Here is a 21,922-nt window from a genome sequence, read left to right as displayed (position 1 = left end):
AATGCTTCTTAGGGATTTTCTTTTCCATTAATATGACTGAGCTGTTAAGACTTAAAATACAGTGCTTCACAGAACAGCACTACTCTCATGCATGTACCTCATATCCCATTATTCCTGTAAAGATGGTAAATTTCATTAATTATCTTGAAGACCTGGTGGAAGGAGAATATCTATTTTATATGTGATGATATTATATGTTAAATATTCTAGTTTCCCTCCACTATTTTTTTTGGTGCAAGGATTAGTATGGAAGCATTTATAATATACACCCTTTCCCTGTAGCTTAGTATTGGAGGTGTCAATCAACTAGCACTGTAGGCAGTCTGATTTACCTTCATTTTTTATCGGATCAAGCTGTTCCATTCTTGGCCTTTCCCTGTATGTCATGTCATTGTGAATATGATGTTTCTCCAAGCATATCACCTTCCCCGTGCTTTAAAATATTCCTTTATGTCCTTTAAAGTTTTCAGTGCAATTTTGATTATGCTGCTGGTCATCCTTCCTGTCCAGCTTTCTCCAGCCCCACAGGTACTACAAATACCTAAACGTTTCATTTTGATAACATACTCTCACCCATGCACTGAGATTCTGCCTCTTAGGCATTGTATGCAAGCCTGAACAATATTTTGGAGAAGAAGATGGTGGACATCAGTAATTTGGCCTTCCTGAATTTAAAAAAACCCCAAAGTTGCCAAACCAACCACCACGAGAATCTTGCCATGCCACATTTTTTGTCCTGCATTTTTTTCAAGGAAAGCACAGAAACAAGACTACTTCTAATATTTTCCTCCATTGTTCCAATGACAGCTCATATACAGAAAGATATTTATACGCATCACTCAAATACTCAATACAGAAAGATATTTATACGCATCACTCAAATACTCATTTAAAATAAAAATGAAAGTTGTGAGTTGCTTGTCTTTCATGAGTCCCATGATATAAATCTTTTGGGGACCAAGTAGTACAGACGTGTGCATGTGCAGCACTATGCATCACATCATCACTACCACAGGCATATCCAACCTCAAAAGCACTGCTCTTCCCACCCACCTTTTCATCCATTTCTAGTCTCTCAAGCATGTTTATTGTATTTGAATTACCTAGATGTTCAAAGACAAATATTACTCACAAAAATTTGAATCAAATTCCTCTGAGCTTTACTGACAATAATATGCCTGCCCACATTCTGGTCTGACACACTAAGTAAGTGAAATGAGCACATTCAAATCAAAGGCAATCATATCACTTTTGAGTTTGAGCCTGGTCTAGGGACAGGACTGTACTTTAATAAACTTGAACAGTCTGTTCATCTAGGCAACAAAATTAAGAAATACAGCTTCACGGGAATGCAAATGAATGGTAGAAAGATTCCTGGACTAGCACTTTAAAATTTGAAAGGAGACAGGCCTTTTGTATCAAAGATAAACAATACCTCTGTGGAAAACTGCCAAAGTTACTAGCAGTTTATTTCAACACTGAACTTAAAAAATATTCTTTCCAGAATGAACAAAATCAAAGCTGTAGTTAAAATGAGATTGCTGCAATTTCTACTCTGCTATTGGAGACGATGCTAACTTTGGTCTAGTTTACCTCCTTGCTCTCAAACAGTGGTACTACAGCGGCATGTGTGTGGTAGCCTAGTTTGAATGCAAAGGGGCTAATGGAGAAGTGATCTGCAAATTGTTCCAGAGACAGTAAGGGAAGAGTGCGGTGGGGGAAGGAATGGTTGTCCACAGGTGGGAGTGTGACAGACAGAACCTAATATACAGGATATGTACTTTTTCACTGGAAGCCTGGGGATGGATTGATACTGGCTGGGCTGGCAGACAGACGGACAGTCAGGTAGAGAAGTAGGTGGAAGAAGACTAGAGAAAGATTTGTTAAAAATTGACACTTTTATACTAACATAAAATTTCATTTGCAACCATAGCAATGGACTCCAGGCTCTAAAATACAGACTAGTATACACAAAAGCCATGCTAAACAGCTTGCAGTTCAGGTGATCAAATTTGTAAGATGAGGAACCCTCAGGAAAAGAAAACAACAAACAATCAGTCCCACAGAGAAAGTATTTACGCCTCAATGTGATATTCATCAATGAATGTAAAATTCTTCACTTCATCAGTAATCTAAGGAAGACCACAAACATTCCTGTTTAACATTAACATCTGGTGTTTGACATGGAAAATTCTCAGAAAACAGTGGCTTCATACATTCAGTGTAACTGAATTCAAACAGAGTCAAAATACTCAGGACAAAAAGAATTTAACTCTGCAGTACTGATTCCCAGCATCAAGCCAATTATTTTAGTCTGTGATGCCAGAAATTTTACTATTAAATCAATGCATCACATTTCCAATAAATATTAACATGTTGACAGATACAACTACTACAGAGAGAAAAGCATATCTGGCATCTGATATGCAAATGAATATCTATTGTTCCATATTGAAGTAAGAAGGGAGGATAACACTATAACATGTAGGAAAATAAACTGAATATAATTATTTTACTATTCTCAGCATAAACACATTGTTGGAGAACGGAAACATACATGTACCTATAAGGCAACCCATTCCTTCTGGAGCAAAAGGAAGTAAGATAACAATGTTTCCATTAATTAATACTTATAAAAAAGGGGGAGAGGAGTGAGATGGAGACTGTCAACCATGTCCAGATAGGCAATCATTAAACTATTAAATCATCAGTGTAACAACAGAATTTAGATAAAAAGGAGAATGAAGTTTTTCGTGGGTTCCTCAAAAACACCAGCCATTTGCCGCCATATAGCCAAAACTGAACCACAGAACTGCAAGTATTAATGATAAGCATATTATACCAAGCTTATGGACTATCACATCATGATTCAGTAGTTTTCTCCCTATCGTTTATGGACTGCAAACAAAATATTTCCATAAGCAATGTTAAAAATCCATGTACATAAAATTGTCTCCTATTACACGCAGTAAGAACAGAAGCAGAAGTTTTACATCAATAATAACATCTATCCTAATCAGTATGTTGTGTAGTGGAGGGCTGGGGAGAGGAGAAGGGGAGTGGACTGTGAAGAAATCCCCCAAACCTCAAACAAGAGACAGCAACTATTTTGTGCCTGATCCAAAGCCTCTGAACCTAACAGCAAGCCTTCAATTAAAATGCAAAAGGCTTTTTTTAGGGGCCCTTTTTATGATTCAGTGCATTTCCTCAGATTAAATCTACAGTGAATACAGAGGGGTTATTTTAGATATTTTCCACCAGGGCATACACTTTTAAAATAAATGAAGGCAAAGATCACAAGTGTACAGTTAGGATTTTCAGTTAAAATAGAAACATTTATAATTTTATATAGAAAATACAAATATGACTGTTCCTCTATGGATGCAGATGTGTTTAATCAAAAATTCTACTTGATTCCAAAAATACATCTTTCTCTGCCACACAGTTCAAGAGTACTAGCAGTATCAAGTTTAAAATTTCCTTAATAAATAAATGTATTCATTAGAACAATAATCAAATCAATAATCAAAGATTATCATCTAGTCAGATGCTTTGGGAAACCTGATGCTCCAATTATTTACTTACTCACTGTCAATTAATGCCTCAAAGCTAGCAGCCTTTCATAAATTGCCTTTCACAAACTGTTGGTGTGAAAAACGTTTTCAATATAAATCTACAAAGAAGAACAAAAACCAAAGCAAGCACTGTGACTACTCCACCCTTGCTCTTTTTTTGGTTGGTGATGAGAGAGGGGTTGTGGGTTGATATACTAATCTCAGGCCATCATTTGCATGGTTTAAAAATTATATGAATCTGAGAAATGCTATTTTGATAATGTGACTGAAAGACTCCTCTGAAAGAAATGAAATTAATACATAATCAGCCTGTAAAGTTCATCCTTCTTCTTCCTGTCTGTCCTGAACAGAAGCACATTTCTGCCTCTTTCTCATACCCTTTTTGCCCAAGGACGTCCTTAGTCCTGCACCAGAGATCCAGTGAATTCAAGAAGTTTGGGAGATGAAACAGGGTCTTTTCATATGTGAATCAGTAAAAATCTCATCTGATAAATCATCAAAAACCTTTTCTTATTACTCTTAGTAATTTAATTGGTTCCCCAATCCCAAGTTCACTTAAGCCATACAGGTAAAGATATTAAAATCACTCATCCATGAAAAAATCCCCAGAACTTTTAACTGCAACATATCAGTCTTCGGGCATCTATTAAAAATATCTGGACCTGAAGCCCACGGCATTAATGTACACCCTCCAAAATCATGTCAAGTCTAGCTGTCCTCATCAAGCAGCTTATATTTTTAATGATCAAAATCATACTGTGCACATGGTTGCTGTGCATGAGCTGCCTGAGATCCTGTTTCTAAAGTCTTCGAATTCCTTTTAAATTCCAAACAAGACAAAGCTGGTTCCTGAACATGAAGCAATCCCAAATAAGCTTGCCAGACCTTATATTAGCAAGAGAGAAAAAAAGAAAAAAAAAAAAAAAAGAAAAAAAAAGGGCTTCTAAGAGCTAGTGATGACTTACATTTCTGGTCTAAAAAAAATTTCACAACACGCTTAGAAACTGTAGCAAGCTTTTCAGTAATCTTGAGACTCAGAGGGATGTGGCATTGCATGGCCTCAACAAACTTTTGCTGTGCAGAGTCCTCTTTGCAGAAAAGCATCTGCATGATTCAAACACAGCAGGATTTGAGCAACGGATGAAAATACAAGACTTAGTAGGAAAACGTGGCGTTCTTTTCAAGGATCACAGATCAGAAATCAGTGTAAAGAAAACCAAAACTACGCTACTAAGGTTATATGAAGATTGAATCTGGAAGCAAAAAAACAGAGGTGGCATTTATCATATCTGAATATTTGTTGGTATTTCTGCAAGTCAGAAGCATGTGCTCAATTCAGTCTTTGATAACATTAATATACACTGGTACTTTAGTCTTCACTCATAGAAAACCACAATAGTTCATTTCAATTTCAAGCCTCCCCTTGCCAAAATCTTAAAGTCACTCAATTTTGAAGCACATGGACTTTTAGGAAAAATAAGAAGTATTTTGACTTAAAGCAAGATGACACTCCATACTGCTGCTTGTACTAGAGAGTTCCATTATGCTGGAGCAGAATTCTGTTATTCTCAGTGTTTAAAAGACTGGGATTTTTTTTTCATGTGCTTTACACCAAAAAGTTACTGGAAGAAAAGCTAAATGAGATGCTAAAAATAAGTTAGTCAATATCTGTTACTGCTAGTGCCAAGGCAAGAAAACCGTCTCCGGTTATCATGAAGGTGTTCCCTTTTCTGGAGAAACAGCATACATTATACACATAATTTTCTAATACTGGAAAAACATTAATAAATATTAATCTATTTATCCTACCTATCTTAACATATCTAAATTACCTTAAATCTATGTTAGCAACAAGTTGAACAGTTAAGACCTTTGTCAGTTCCCAATTCAGTTTTCTGCTTGTAATGAATACCATTTCTAGGACTGGCTTCCAATTTATAACTTCAGTGTGCTGGAGCACAAAATGCCATCACAGCTGCAAATATGAGTTTAAAAAAAAATAGACAAAAGCTCTACCACATATTTTTCTAATTTTACTAAGGTCTGGCAAATAAGGTTGCAGACAATACACAGCTATGCACAGAAAGCGAATAAAGACTTAGTGAGAACCTAGAAAATACAGGTTCCATTTCAACAGTTGGAAATAGCACCAGCAATATAAACAACAGTCAAAGTTGCATGATAAGATTTATTACAATTTTTAAAATAGAATTTTTCACCTGTTGATAACAATGATGCTAGCTGCAGCAATATTAAAATGGATTAATGTTCTGGTTTAAAGGTAAACCAGCAGTGGAAAATGAACTCAACCCAAAAGAGAGATTATAAGTCAGAATAACAATTTAATAAAGTAATACAATAAGTACAGTTATACAGACAAACAATTGGTTTTAACCCACAAAACCCAAATGTATAACCCAGCACCCTGGAGCATGAACAGAGTGGTGTTCTTTGGGCCCCCTGAGTCCAAAGTAAAGGGAGAGGGGGAAAACCTGTTGGTGAGAGGGCTGGTGCAGTCTGGTCAAGAGTGGTGATTGCAGTTCAGTTGAGAGCAGTGATCTGCAGTCTTCCTCTGGATCCCACGAGTGGTTAAAAAGGTCCCAAGACTCCAAGATTATATATCCTCCAGTTCAGGCAGGAATGCTCAGTACCTCCCTCAGGGCGGGGGGTTCCTTAATGGGTGTGAGGACAAGAGCAACTCCTATCTCCCAGGCCTCTTAGCACCTAGTTTACAGCCTGAGGAGTCAGGCTCTATGTGCAGATGGTGTAAATGGTTCATTGATAACAGTTTCTGGGAAATGGCATGGAAGGCTATAGAATACACAGTTTTGGGTTACACCCATCCAGTGATGAACTGGTCCCAGTTGTTCTAACTAGGACAATTAAAAATATTTCAGCAGAGGTGCACAAAAAACTGTTCACCTGCTGCTTCCTGTCTTACAGCAGTGTGGTAAACCCTGTAATGGTTTTGTAAGTTTGGAAAGGCAGAAGTCCGGTGTCTGGTGACTCTTGCCAACTCACTCTGCAACTATTATAAATCTGACCTGCTTATTAGCAACCATGAGTATAGCCATATTGACAGATAAATCACAAGAGCTCACAGTAAACTGCCACTTGCTAAACACTTAGCACAATTTTATTGTACTTGACTGAAATCTATGCAAACTTTTTTAAAATAGAAAAGTATGCTCATCTTATTCTGAAAAATACTGGGGAAACACAGTAATGGAACATAAAATCTCAGTGGGCAGAAGGAATTAAACAAATATCTTGACTACATGACCACTATGCAAAACTAATATTCAGCATTCCACAGTGAATTAAAAGCAGATTGCATTTTGTCAATGAAAACAAACCTATTTTGACAATGAAAACAGCCACGGGATATTTTCCTTCAAATATTTTGAAATTCGAGTTAATGAAAAGGTAAACAGTGTGGTCTGCATTTCCTGAGACTACAGAATATTGCTAGGGATAGAAAATAAATTTTTTTTGTTGTTCATTTAATAGCTAAATGTGGGAAAATAAGAGATAAAATACTGGAAAATTAACTTTTGTTAAAGCACAAAAGGGATGCTTTCTTTAGCTGGGGATATTCTATGGCCAATCAACAGCAACCAATAAAGTCATGATGGCACAACCGTCACTTGTCAACAGTACTGTACTAATTAATTGTACATATTCTTCTACTGCAGTGAGGTTAAAAAGTCTCTATGGGTTTAAAAGTGCATCAGCATCAATCCATAAATTTGATTTGAAACGTAAGTTCTATCCACTACAAAGTGTGACATTAACAGACTTTCACACCCCTGAAAAACAGGACCACCCCTGAAAAATAGGACCAGCAGCAGAAAATAACAGAAACAACAGACTGAATCCCCAAAACAATTCCATGAGGTTATCTGTATTATACATTTTCAAGAATTAAAGCAAAATTAAAGCCTATTTTAAGTAAATATAGAAAGTACGCTATCAGTCATGACCATGAATATATAAAAAATAACAGGACAAAATAAAAAAAGTAGGTTTAATTATATTCCCTCAGCGTTCTTGACAATAAAATTGTCCTCTTAGAAAATACAATTCCAACTGTAAACCTATAAACTCCTTTAAAACAATAGCATCAGTTATTTCATTTTGGGGCTCCTACAGTATATGAAACCAGCATAAGGCTTATGCATTTGAAAAAAGGTCACTGTTTGAATTTAGCATCTCTCTTTGAGAACAAAATCCCTCTCCACATGCCCTCAGTCATCCAGAATCTTCACTTCTGCATCATTTCTAACATTATGGTGACCCGTTTCTGACTAGCTCACCTTCAGACTGGAAAATCTTGGTCAAAAAAATTTAGAAGAAGAATGCAGCTTTTTAGCTCCATGCCAGTATAGCTGTGACCTTTTCCTTACTCTATTCTATCAGTAAGAGAAGGAAAAGCAGTAAGATGCTTCTACTCAAAACACTGCGCCAGAAACACCAAATTCCTGTGATGTTTTCCTATTAACTTGATTTTGCTGACATGAAACATTGAAAATTCTCCTGCACACTATGCAGATAACTGAACTACATCACACATGACTGTAACACACAATAGCATAGTTATATTACAAACTAATGGTGCCATTATACGAGTAAATGACCCAATTCTATGCTAAAACTTAGCCTTTGGACTATAAGCATTTCAGATTTCAGACTCCCTCAGTGGACCACCCACAGGAGTTGAGGATAACGTGAAAGAAAATACACAATTTCATGTTCTGAGATTTTTAAATTCAGAATTGCTTTCTGGCATCACTTCTGCAACACATGCCTTGAAACGGTACTGCTCTCAACATCAGCTGCTTATTTCAACAAGGCTCTTCCCACTTTCTCTGACAGAAATCACTACTCAGACAGTTAATATTTAATAATGTACCATCAGTGGGCTTTAAGAGAAATGTTACACTGAAACTAATAAGCCACAGGGGCGTTAAAATTCCACCTTTATTTCAAGCTAATGTTTGTCATGTTTTGTTCACATGTAGAAACTTTTCCCTGCATTTAACAGTATTGAGAGCTTTTTTCCAGCTGTTGTTGAGAGCTTAGATTATTTACACTAACTGAACCATGTATATGTACTATACAAACTAAACAAATCTCTTTGTAAACACTAAGAAATCACTACCATGCTTCCTGGTATTCTGTTCCAATTACTAGGGATTAGCCCACCAGGCTAGATGACAAGTCACTTGCACAGATATGCAATTTTTTGTAGGTATGTCCTAGTGGATAAACTTTCTTAGAAAAGAAAGATCTACAAGGAAGATGCAATACAACATACAGAATACACCGTGCAAAATGCATGTACTTGCAATCACATGCATCTTTTCCTAAGGAGTGCTCTCGCACTCACAGAAGCAAGGGAAAGAAAACAAAAAACAGCAAGACTCACCTTTCTGCAGACACTTTCAAAATTAACTTCAGTCCTAAGAGCAAGTCGGGTAACTTCATCTGGCTTTATTTCCTGTAGATGAAAGATACATTTATTCTTCATATGATCAGACTTTAGGAAGCCTTTCTAAGGTTCATCTTCCTCAGGAACATTCTAAACATGGCACCTCCCTGAACTCCTAAAGAAAGAAAACCAGTTTGTTATATGAAGATTTTTTTGGCGTGTATGTAAACACTACATTTACTTACTTTTCCAAAACACTACATTATACCTAATTATAACTACATTATACCTAATCTGACTGTATCTACTACTGCAGAAGGCAAGAGATGCTTTTCAACAGCAAAGTATGCAGAAGGGTGGTTTTATTTACAGAAGTATATCAACTGCCCATATTGCTGAGATACAAATGAACTTTGGAAGGCTTTAAATACCCCACTTATCTTAGACTCTGAAATTATATCAGAACTTTTCAATATATGTGAATATATAAGTTTAAGACAATGAAATTGATAGAGAAGAAAAAAATATATCTCTTTTCTAAAGAGACTGACTACACATGCACTTTGCATTCCTGGATTCAAGCATTTCCATTGGCAGCCAAAATAGAAGAATGAAAATCCTGGACAAGTGGATTCTGTTAAAAGCTGAATATTTTATGAAACATGCCCCCATGACAGATTTCTCGCTGTTTTAAGACACATATTTTATATATGTTGTACTACAAAACAACCTATTAACCTTATTAGTTGAATTATCTGAATATTGGTTTTTTCCACCTAGGGCACTGGGACAAAAAAATCACATTACATACCAGTTGTTGCTCAGATGGCCATTTTAAAAGCAGTTTAACTACTGTTATGCAGAACCAAATAACTTCCACACATTCACAATACTGGAAAACTGAAAATTCCATACAGAGAAATTTAGTTATTCTGATAGCTTTCATATTCAACAACTATATTTGTTACTTTCTCTTTTTCCCTAGTTAACCACCTGTGAAACCTATTCCAACACCTTCATTTTACATTGTGCTCCACTGTTAAGTTCCATATTTTACCCTTTTTTTTTTGTCCTAAATCTGGAGCAGTCTGCACACTTCCTTAGATGCAATTTCACAAAAAACTAAGTAGCTTACCTTCTTATACAAGGTCATACCTTGCATCTCAAAGCCTTCTATACAGAAGGTACCTTACAGACAGTTGCACATTATCTAGATCTTTAAGGTGTTGCATGAATTTCATATGTTTTAAAAATATAAGCAAGTATCTTAAGTATATTAAGCAATGGGGAAAAAAGTAACAGAACTATATTATAATAACAACAACAAAAAGAAGTATCTTTTTGTGAATGTCAGAAGAGCTTCCTGACAATGAGGTCTAGAAGTCTGCAAAATCATCTCCCAAGGGTACTACTGGAAGCCCAAACACTTAGAGGACAGAATCCACATTGAGAAAACACCCGTGGATGTAGGAAACAATCTCCTACTGGCAGATGAACAGTTGGATGATCTAATAGAGATGAAAAAGACCTATGATTCAATTTTCCAAGGCTTTTCAAAGTGTTTCACAGATGGTGAAAGTAGGACATGCTGGTTACGTGACACGCTTACTGTCACATAGTTGGTTGTGGGTTACAAATGAAGCTCTGGAACGCAATACTACTCATTAAATCAAGCTGTTGCTTTATTAAAAAAAAGGTCATTCATCCCAAACAAAACTGCCTATTTCCTGTCTCTTTAGGATTTAAATGAAGCAACCTGTTTCAGAGGGGAAGCAGGTGAACTTCAGGAGTCCTTACGTGAGAATGTCGAAGGTTTAATTTTTATATGACAATATTGCAGAATTCCCGAAACACTGTAGAATCATGAATAATAATGGAGAATGAATTACATTTTGGAATGTGAAGTCATGAATGCCTTCCTGAAATGCCTAGGATACAGAATGAGGCCAAGAACCTCCTTTTAAGGCTTAAATCCCTGAATTTAAAAATCATCTCCTTCACTTGTCTTAGACTTAAGGCAAATCAAGCATTTTTGAATTACATATCCTTCAGCAGCACCCTGCTTTTGTAAAAGCAGCCATGTGAATCAAATTATTATAATTAGTAGACCTTTATTCTGTCTCTATTAATGGCCAGCAGCAGACAAAAAAAACAGGAAAGGGATATAAATATCTTTTCCTCATCACAGTTTTCTCAACTTTGAGAAGCACATAGCTCAAGAACTCATGACTCAAAACCTTTGTATTGAGTATGTATAATGAAATCCTCTTTCACCAGTTATGTTAAGGGATGTTATAAGTGGCTGCCACTTCCTGTATCTCTGAGACCAGTCCAGGGATTCCTCCTGCCCTGCTGCTGCAGCCCAGCCCGCTGCATCCGGAGATCTGGAGGTGTCTGTCCCAGGTCGACACATGTAGCACCTTGCTTTCTTGTCGACAAGTTCAACCAGTAGTGAAGTTCAGCTATGCTGCACGAAGGACTCTCAGGACTCACATGAACTTAAGTACAGCCAGCCAAGACCTCTTCCTCCTTTTTGCCTGATCAGGACTGAAACTCACTATTGACCATACGCTGCTCCCCACCCCTTCAAAATGCACAAATACATGGGCATTCTTGGATCCCTCAGTATCTGCACAGTGTATCCTTCTGTCCAACTAAAACCCCTCTGCCTGGGTCCAGAGCTCTTTCCATCCATCCAGAACTCTTGTATCCATCTCATGGGCCTCCTACTTGCTGTCTGGCAGCAAGTCACTAACAGGCAGATGCAGGCACTCAAACTCGTCTCACAGGCAAGCCCACGCTCACAGGTTCCTCCCAAACAAACACCAGGCCCTCTACCCATTTGATACCTCTTCCAGACCATAGAATCATAGAAACATGGAATGATTTGGGCTGGAAAGGACCTTAAGGATCATATATTTCCAACCTCACCATCGGGGCAGGGACACCTTCCACTAGACTGGGTTGCTCAAAGCCCCATCTAATCTGGCACTGAACACTTTCAGGGATGGGGCATCTACAGCTTTGCAGGGCAACCTGTTCCAGTGCCGCACCACCCTCACCATAAAGAATTTCTTTCTAATATATCCAGTCCTAACCTACTCTCAGTTGAAAGCTATTACTCCTTGTCCTATCAGTACATACCTTTGTAAGAAGTCCCTTTCCCACTCACTGCTAAGGTGAGTGGGAAACCAGCTCGAGGTTTGCTAGCGCATTACACATGCCAAAGAGGCACACATGCGAGATCAAAGCACATGAACGTAAGACACTCTGCCTGCCCCTGTCAGCAGCAGGCACCAGGCACACAGTCTGTGACCTGCATCCCAGTCTAGATGTTGTGCCAAGAGCCTAACTTGCATCACTCACTCCAGTCTCACCCATAGCTGCACCTAGGACACACAATGTCCCTATCCTCGCAGTTGGTGCAAGTGCTGTTCCTGCCCCTGTGGCTGGAGCTAAGACTCTCACCCACTGCTGCTGCTGCTGACACCACAGGCTTGCCCCTACACCCCAGCCTGACTCCTGTTGCTGGCCCCATACCCCCTTCCACCAGTCCTCCCAGTAGCTGCCACCTCTCCTTACAGTACTCACATAAAGGGGACAAAGAAGTGAGATTACACAGTTAAGATTTACAAAATGACAGACTGTGGTGATCAGTCACAGTGCTTGGTCAAGCAAGTCTATGACTAGCACTGGTTGGGACTGGCCCCTTCTGATACTTACTCCCACTTATGCCCCCTAAGCATTGCTTAGTAAGTTTAGTACAGTCCACAGGTCCTCCTATACTCACATGTTCGTATTGTTCTCCCTTCTTATCACTTACAAAGTCCAAGCTGGTCTTCCCCAAAGCGGTATCAATAGTTTATTAATGACCCATTACTTAGTGACTGGAGACCATTTCTTTGTCCCTGCCTCTGTTTATCCCTTGACCACCAGCCTGCTGCTCTCCATGTTTTTGTTCATTCCTTCTCCCTTCACTTTCTATCTCCTTAGCACTGAGAAGGTCCACTACTGGAGGCTCATAACGGAAAACACTCACTGCCTTCCATACACCCTTTACAGATTACAGCTGTTTTCTGAGATCATGTTATTGCTTGGTGTCATAACCTCCTGTGCCAGTAGGTTTCCAAGACTGATGAGGTGTTATGTTCCAAGTGAACAAGGAATACAAAAGAGGGAACAAGATAAGTATGCTATTTTATGAAGCATCCGATCCACAATAATTCCAGATTAGGGAAACACAGACAACCCCCCCCTATGGACACACTCCTTCTCCTTGAAAATAATCTCTGACAAATGTTTTAAATAACCTCCAAATATTAAAAAAAAAAAAAAACAACCCAAAGCCTTAAAAGCAAGATGTTGACCTACTGACTGCCTGTTGAAAGATGATAAAAAACTGTCAGGATCAACAGATCCTTCTCCCCTGCAGACTGACCACATTTTCTCTTGTGGGAGAGACAATTACAAGAGAGACAATTACAAGAGGTAATACACTGCCAGCACTAATGGCATCAGTGCTACCACTGGCAAATGCTGACATGCTGATGGATAACAGGTAGTAAGCAACAACGCAAGAGATTGTTTTCTTTTACTGAACCCCTATCTCAACTTCCATCACAAAACCCTTTAAGAGACAGGGACATGAGTGCGGGAAGACTCTCTGCAGGCTGACATACATGACACAAAGCACAGTGATGTAGCTCTCTGTCCCAGTGCCTGAGCTGAGCCAAAAGCAGCCACAGTAGTAACCAAGACGAGACTAGAAGGAGGTGGCAAAAGTGACAGAGCTGCAGCAGCAGGACCAGCCTGACTCAACTTTTTCAACAATTTTCACAATGTGGGGACTGAGGCTCCTCCAGGCGCTCACTCTAGCAGGCACTGGAGGGACGTCAGGAGAACTGACCCATCAGCCAGCCTGTTGGATCCCATCAGGGCTGCAGGCAGATGACCAGGTCTTACCCTGGGATTAAGCTTAACAAACAGGATGTGCAAAACTACTGGTCATAAGAAAACTGCTGGTTGCAACAGATAATGGAAGAAGCTGAAGAGTGGATGGATTTTACTGATCATCAGGGGAGAGTTACGTAAGAAACAGATGAGCTTTGAGGAAAGGTGGTGTACAGGGCAGATTTCAGGGGTGGGATATCCTGCAAGGTACCAAGGTAACCGTAGTGGTACTAGCACAGGGAGCCAGTATTGCCTACAAAGTCACACTGAAACACCAGATTTGTGTAAAAAGTAACAATGGGTGGAAAAAGACTGGCCTGCGTTGAGAAAATGAGTGCTGGGGCACAGGAAGGGGCAGCTGCAGGGCAGCCATTCTGCTCTGAACTGAACAACCAGAGGAGCAAGCTCGTCCAAGAACTCACAGGAACTTAGAACTGCAAAATTTAGACTTTTTAAAAAAATAAACCATAACTCTATCTTACACAGAAAGACAAGACTATATTGAAGAGAAGTATGTCAAGCATAAATGGCATATGAAAATACAATTTCATGCTTAAATTGATTGTGGTAGCTTCGGACAATACTTTAACCAAATGATACTGAGGAAGACAAACGTTCTAACTAAAAAAGCATGGAAATGCAATTTATTGAATAGCCTTTGGAAGACAGCAAGGACAAAAAACCCACTGTCAGATGAGGCTTCAACACATCTCAGAAATGCAAGATTTTTCACATAAATGTATTCCCAGCTATGCTGTCTCAAGCAGTTTTAATGACTCAGAAAAAAACCAGTCTGCCAGTAGCGGTCTGTGGGAGCAATTTAGGAGCCCTCACACTATTACAAACTACATGGTTTCAATTTTGTTTTGACTAGTATTTTTCTTTTACCTCTACATGCAATTTAATAATTTTCCTCATTATTTTTTTACCTTTTCTTAGCTGCACAAGATTTAAGCCTTCCCTTATGAAATGATGATTTTTATGCTAAAACAGAGAAATTTCTACAAAAAATAACTAATAGAATTAGGGTATAGATACAGAACACCCTTACCAAAAGTCAAATATTTCTGGTGAAATCTCAACTGTAGTTTGTTACCCATTACTACACTTTCAACTTTTTAAACATTAACCTCATTTTTACCCTTAAACGTGTTTGAGACTACTTTCTCACAAGGTTTCTTCTGTTTTTCAACAGCATTCAGTCTTATTTTTTTACTTTCTGTCATTTTTCTAGGGCCCTTGGTGAGGAGAAAGGCATAGAAGAAAAAAAAACAAACTTCATTTCAGAACAGGTTTTCAGCTTCTTTTTTTCTACAATTTAATCCCTGCATGGTTTCCTGTCATCATTACCAGTTTCTTCCCATAAATCTGTAAAAGTTCAGTATTTTAGTCATTCAGAACAAAAGCAGTCTTAGACTCAAGAGTAAATACTACCATTGTAAAGTACACAAAAATAGTTCATTTACAACATAGCGAAATAAATCAGCCATGGTTCACCTGAAAGTTTATATGCTTTCCAAAAAGAAACTAAATCAATTATAAGAGTAGAAATTTGTTTCAGTTATGGAGGCCTGTTTTCAGGAAATGCAGTACTCTTAATTGATTATATCAAACCGATTGTAAAGAAAAAGTGCAATTTTTCCCCCTGAGTTTACAAACCCAAATCTTTGTCAGTAACTGTGACCTAAATATATACACAAGAGTTTCTACAGATATAAGTCACACTAGTGGACCACCATATCAAAGTAAATAGCATTCTGCTATATAAAAAAGTAAAATAAATACACCCCAAGACATATCTCACTAAGCTCCAATTTCAGCAGATGTGAGAGCAAGATGAATAGCAATGCCATGAGGAGAATCTGGATAAAATTAAGAAATAAACAGAATAAAAGTACAGAAAATTTAAACTGATAAGTAAAATCTGACATTGTCAAGTGTGGCTTAAGCTTATTAGCAAGTTTATTAAAAAGATCACTGCTACACTGCCATATCTGCTTTATTACAAAATCACTATGTAGTTTTACCAACAGACAAAACTAAGCACTTTCAAATAGCTGGTTGCCTTCCTGCTTCTCAAGCCCCCTTTTGAGTAACTGAATGTCTTGAACCTTATCTACCACAGAGTAAAAATTTGAAGGTACGTGAGCTCTGCAAGTATTTTCTGCATTTGCTCTCATTTTTTAACTATGACTTTAAAAATAGGAATAAAATGAGAGGCAGTATCTGTCTTGGTAATATCATACATAAGAGGAGAAGTCTCATTCTAGACAAAGAGCCTGCAGTCTTCCTTACTCCTGGAAATTTCATCTTTCATTTGGCTCTAGTTTTTTCCTCAATGGAATCCAGGCAATCCAGGTCACTCTCATCTTTATCCATCACCTTTAAATTACATAAAAGCCTTCCAGAGAGGTCTATGATTTGTCTCAATTCCTCTAACTGTAACCTGATGATAAGTAAACTCAGAACACTGTACTTGCTACTCATTTGTGACTGCACCTTCTGCAGTAACACGTTTAACACCTGAAGACTCAGACTTTTGTTTTAATGATTTCCTGCTTTGTTGACTGTGACAAATAATCTCTCAAAATAATTTATCTCCTCTGGCTGAATGACAATATAAGAACACCCAAAAGGATGCAATTGCACCATTTATTTCACTTGGTGCTAAGAAATAGATTGGATAATCTTTAAGATGTTTCATTCATTGCATTTCAGCAATTCCAAAACCACCCACCACTGCCTCCTGTTGCAGCAGACACATCCGTGGATGTGAAAGCATTACACCACATTTACCAAGAGTTTCAGGTTACTGCTGAGGAAGACTGAGGTTTTCAACCCACAGGTGAGAATCCAGCAAGCGCCAGTAACAATCTTGCCAGGAAATCCAGGATAGTGCTGTTGAGGCCATCCCTGTCATAGGTCTGAACTTGACTGATGAGCAGAAAATTATGAAAGTATAGAAGAGTGCCAAGCCACTTGTTCTGAATATTATTGCCCTTCATGAATCAAGTAAGTATCTGGATATCTCCATGCTAAAAACTTTCCTCTTTATTTTATTTTATTTTAACAGTCATTTGGAAAAAACCCGCACCCACCCATCCTGGATTCATCAGCTCACTTGCTGGCTTATGAAGCTGAAATAGGGATTTATTCTTGGAGTTCTTGGGTGAATCACACTTGGGGCTCAGGGCAGAGGATGGGCTGAGAAACTTCAGCACCTCTCAGTTTCCACAATCTACTCGTACCACATAGAGAAGAGCCTTGCTTTGCCTAGTAAGCCACACCCAGTTCATGCTGGATTTAAATAAAATGTAATTAAACATTGTTTTTAGTACTCGAAAAAGACACAGAAGCATGTTCAAAATCCTTAGGCAAAGAAATAAAAGACAAGATATGCATAATCTACACGAACGTTAAAAAATTCTCTGCCTCACTCAGGTTGATTTGCCATTTTTCCTGGCAAGACAACACTTAGGATTTTCAATGTTTGTGCATATTTATCCCAGAGCCTACACCTTTCAGACAGAAAATATGAATTAGTCTATTTTTGGGAGCTATTGTAATGGTTTCTTTGGTGATTCACTGGCATAAATTCTTGCTTTTAAAATTACAGATAGACACAAAATCTATGTGGTGCTAACATGCAAATCTTTTTAGAAAACACACTACTCTACTGGGTGGTAAAAGAGAGGATGAAAGACAGTAACTAACCACTGTAGGGTGAATGTGTGTAGGAAGATGGGATTCCAATTCCTTTTTATCTCATATAATGTAATACCCTGAGAAAGTAAAGACTGTGTGTTGAGATGTAGAGTGCACACAAAATTAATATAAACAAATCAGCATATTATTAATGTATTCTTTACTCTAAGAAAATTAAATGTCACATTACAATGGAGGCAGGAATGTCTTTCCAACTAGCAATGCTTTGCATGTTGTGGGAACTTCTCAGTATTGAACTGTTTCCATTTTATTAGTCTTAGAAATATTTATTAATATTTTTTGAATAAATACTGTTTCAGAACTTTGCACATATTCAGGAACATCTTTTTTTAATAAATGATTTCAAGAAGTTAAATCTTTGCTAAGCTTACACTCAATGTACCAAGTCTGATAAAAGTTCAAAGACATGTGGATGTACAGATTTAGCTTTCCACAGCAGTCAAGTTTTACTGTAAATACCTGTGTCATAAAGGACAGACAACTACAGGAGAGCAACACCACAATAAAAAAAAAGATTCCATGGGCTATTTTTTTTTTCCCCCATCAGCCTATCCAACAAAGTTTTTCCCTGGATGACTTGATTCTGCACCATCACATACTGAAACCAGAGGTTTTATCCAGTAGAAATGAAGACATTATCTCTCTAATTGAAGACAAGTTAAGTGAATTATAATTTAAATACATTCCCCTGTATCATTAGGGTTTAAGGTTATTATGGTGTTCTACAGTAATTATAGTATTTTTTTAAATATAGGACCTCTCTCTTAAAAAAAAAAAATCTTCCTTGAAATCATTCATTTTCAATGTTGTTGGATTAACAGCAACCTGGTCAGGAACACTACAAAACAGATAAAGAAAAAATGGTAAAATTTAATATTATTTTAAAATAACCAAAGGCATCACCAGAGGAAATTACCAGAATAGAACTTCCCAAAAAAATCAAAAGCTTGAGAACCATCTCGCTTTAGATGAAACACAGGGCGTTTGATTTTGATGGGAATTAACTATTACTAACCTGTTAAAAAAGAAAAAAGAAAGAACACTCCAAAACTACAGTTAATCATTGGGAATGCAAGAATGTACTTCAAGTGGAACTTGTCTCGCAATTGTTCTTTTTGTAAACTACACTGGTGTCAGGTTTTTGCTGGCATCAATTTTAAACATTACTAAATGTCTACAGTATTGCTGTCTCAGTTTAGATCCAAGTGAAATTCTATGTCAACCTGTGAGTTTTCATCTAGTAAGTTTCACACTACAAAATTTTATCATTCTCTGGTTTTATTGTTCTCTGGAAAATTAAAGTTATTAAAATACTCATGTAGCAAAACTACACACTATTTCTATAAATATAGTTTTGTCCAAATGGGTACCTTCTTCTAGATACCCTCATTCTGCTATGCTGCATAACCTCTTTTAAAAGCAGAGCAGGCAGCTGAGGGAAAGCCTATTTATTCATGCTTTAAAACCAAACAAAATGAACAAAAACAACTCCCCAAAAGAAGACTTAACATAGCTAGTTGCTTAAGCTGTTGTAAAATACCCAAACTTTATTTGGCAAGTATAGGCTGCTCTTTGCTGCCACGTTTATAAACTAATTTAATATTTCAAGAGGTATGCAAGTCAAATGCCAGCAATTACATCAGTCTACTGAGATGAACACTGTGAACTTGGCATTTTAGTTAGTCAATTAGATTAAATGAATTGTTTCATTTTGGAGGTTCACATCTGATTCAGTAGTCACATTCAGGGAGCAAACAGTCACTGTTTTCAGCACATTATACAAAAACAGCAAGTCTGCAATCTTGTGATGATTTCAGAAGTAAAAGGTATTATAAAAGTTAACTACAAGCATATAAAAGAAAAGCTACAAAAAAGGAAAAAACTAAGCTTAAAGTACAGCAAGCATGATGATGCCACAACAGTTATTATTTAAATATTCTTTTTTCTTCAAACATCTTTTAGTTCTGAATGTCAGTGTTCACTTGGACTGTAATGCAATCTGTAAATGCACTCTGTACTAACAATTCGTTCCACAATGCTTTTCTAATATTAAAATAACAACCACATGCAATTTTAGGGTTAATATATTTCCAAGCAGCCCTATGTTGGCTAGAACTGCCTTCGGTTTTGAATTACTATCCCTGGTATTCACCACGGCCGCCAACCCTGCTGCTGGCTGCCAGATGATCCGCTTTTGTGAAAACTACGGGAAAGCAGCGGCACCTGCCAGGAGAGGGCGCGAGGCATGCCTGGCACAAGGCACTGCTGTCTCCTGTCCTCTCCTCTCCCACCCGGCCGGAGCATCAGCCAGCTACCAAGGCAGCCAGGGAAGGGACGTGCTGTATTCTCACAACATTCTCAAAGAACAAGATGGTGGCTGACAAATGGGTGCAACCCACCTAATAATCCCCACCCGCTAGATTCTGGATTGAAATAGATGAGGAAACAGAAGTGAAGACAGAACCTGGAGAAAGAAATGCAGGGTGAGGTGGAAGAGCATGAATTTACAGATCCATATACACAACCCCTTTGTCTGCTTCAAGAAGGTATAAATGAAAGAGTTCAAAGATTAGACACAATGCAGAAAGCAAGAACTTCCTATTTCCATTCCTTTTCCCAGTATGCACTTTCTCCAGGAAAACTACTCCTCCTCCAGACTTTTCTTCAAGAACCATGGGGAAGAAAATACTTTTTGTCATTTCCTAGAGATCATGAAACTTCAGCAAGACAAACCTGTCACCTGATTTGCCCAAGGTGAAGGATAAAGGTGGAAAGAAGAGATCTGTTAACAAAATGTGAAACAAAGAATTTTGCTTTTAGTATCTCCAGATTTTCAAATTGGCTGTTAAAAGCTCCTGAACAAAACACTGGTATGCAAACTGCAAAAGAATTATCCATGACAAATACACAAACTGTGTAAAACTCCAACATCAGTAGTTCACCTTGTATCCTAGGGAATCCTATTCCAATTTTGTTACACCTTCTATGCCATATTTGATCATCCTTGACACTTTTCTTTATAGTTTTACTAGGTTTTGACCATTTTTTACATACACAAAGATGATTTATGCCGTATACGGTAAAATGATTGATTTTAACAGGAACAGACTGTCTTCTGTCTGAAGACAAGAACAATATAGCATTTTCAGATTTTTATGGTAACTCCTATATCCACTTCCTAGTACCTATTGGTAATAGTCAATTTTGATCCAGTGAAAATGAACTACTGTAAATCTAATTCTTACCTTAACCTTACCACCACCACCAAAATACTATTTCACATTTATTGCCATTGAATTTCTTTAGTCATCTCATTGCCCAGTTAGTCAGTTTTGTAATATTATTCTGTAGTGTTTTCGAGTTAGTATCTTCAATATTCTGAAATTTTGGAATCACCAAGCTCTGTCATTCATTCTCTTTTTCTGAATCATTTCCAGCACTGATCTGCACAAAACTCCACTGTTAGCTTTCCAACACTACAAAAGCCAAGCATCTATTCCTCTCTTCACTTACTATGTTTAATTCTATGACTAAGAGAAGAAAACTTATATTCATGAACAGCTTTTAAAAAAGAAAAACCAAAACAAAACCACAAAAAACCACTAGAGGCTTTGGTGAAAGCTGGACAATTGCTTTTTTTTTTTTAAATTTAAAACAATATACAGACTCAATCAGCAACATCCACTGGGTATTTAATCCTTCAAAGAACTCTCACTGACTTGCAAGGCATGACTTTCATCTACTAAAGGTACAATTATTCTGCCTTATCCTATTCATCCACGTGTTCACTAAACTCATATTTAATAAAAGTGCCAATGAGTCTATCCAGTACTGAAGTCATGTTTACATTACTACTACATTCCCAGAACAGACTTTATATTTTATTTAAGCAGGAGGCAGCCATGGGGGAAATAAGATTCTACACACAAAAGCATCAATTGGAATAAGGAGTCATAGCATCCACAGTCACAGTTCTGAATTAATTAGTTTCCAAGTGACTATAAAGATACTTACAGTAGGTCTCCGATTTCTTCCCCCCCTCCCACAACCCCTTCAATTAGAAGAAATAAAACCTTTACCACAATATTAAAGATCAGTTTCTTTTAAATCTGTGAAGAACGAAAGATCTAATTTCTGTGGGAATTATCTTCAGGAGAAAGAAGATAAAAAAGGACAGTTGATTAAGGATATTGAGACAGTCTAATATTGATCCACCATACAAAGTGTTTACTATTTACTG

At 37.6% G+C, this 21,922-nt stretch overlaps 1 protein-coding gene across 3 annotated transcripts in view; it reads right to left on the bottom strand.

The window, feature by feature from the left end:
• The window catches only part of SRFBP1 (serum response factor binding protein 1), a 70,130-nt gene that overhangs the window by 15,392 nt on the left and 32,816 nt on the right, over window positions 1–21,922 (bottom strand). For all 3 annotated transcript variants that reach the window (XM_064642211.1, XM_064642213.1, XM_064642212.1), the window contains one exon: window positions 9,004–9,075. In XM_064642211.1, coding sequence (XP_064498281.1) covers window positions 9,004–9,075 — 72 coding nt within the window. The remainder of the gene's footprint in view (window positions 1–9,003; window positions 9,076–21,922) is intronic.

The sequence above is a fragment of the Pseudopipra pipra genome, chromosome Z (assembly GCF_036250125.1).
Source record: "Pseudopipra pipra isolate bDixPip1 chromosome Z, bDixPip1.hap1, whole genome shotgun sequence".
Lineage (NCBI taxonomy): Eukaryota > Metazoa > Chordata > Aves > Passeriformes > Pipridae > Pseudopipra > Pseudopipra pipra.
Note: the sequence above shows the minus strand (reverse complement) of the source record. Positions and strands in the feature narration are given on the sequence as shown.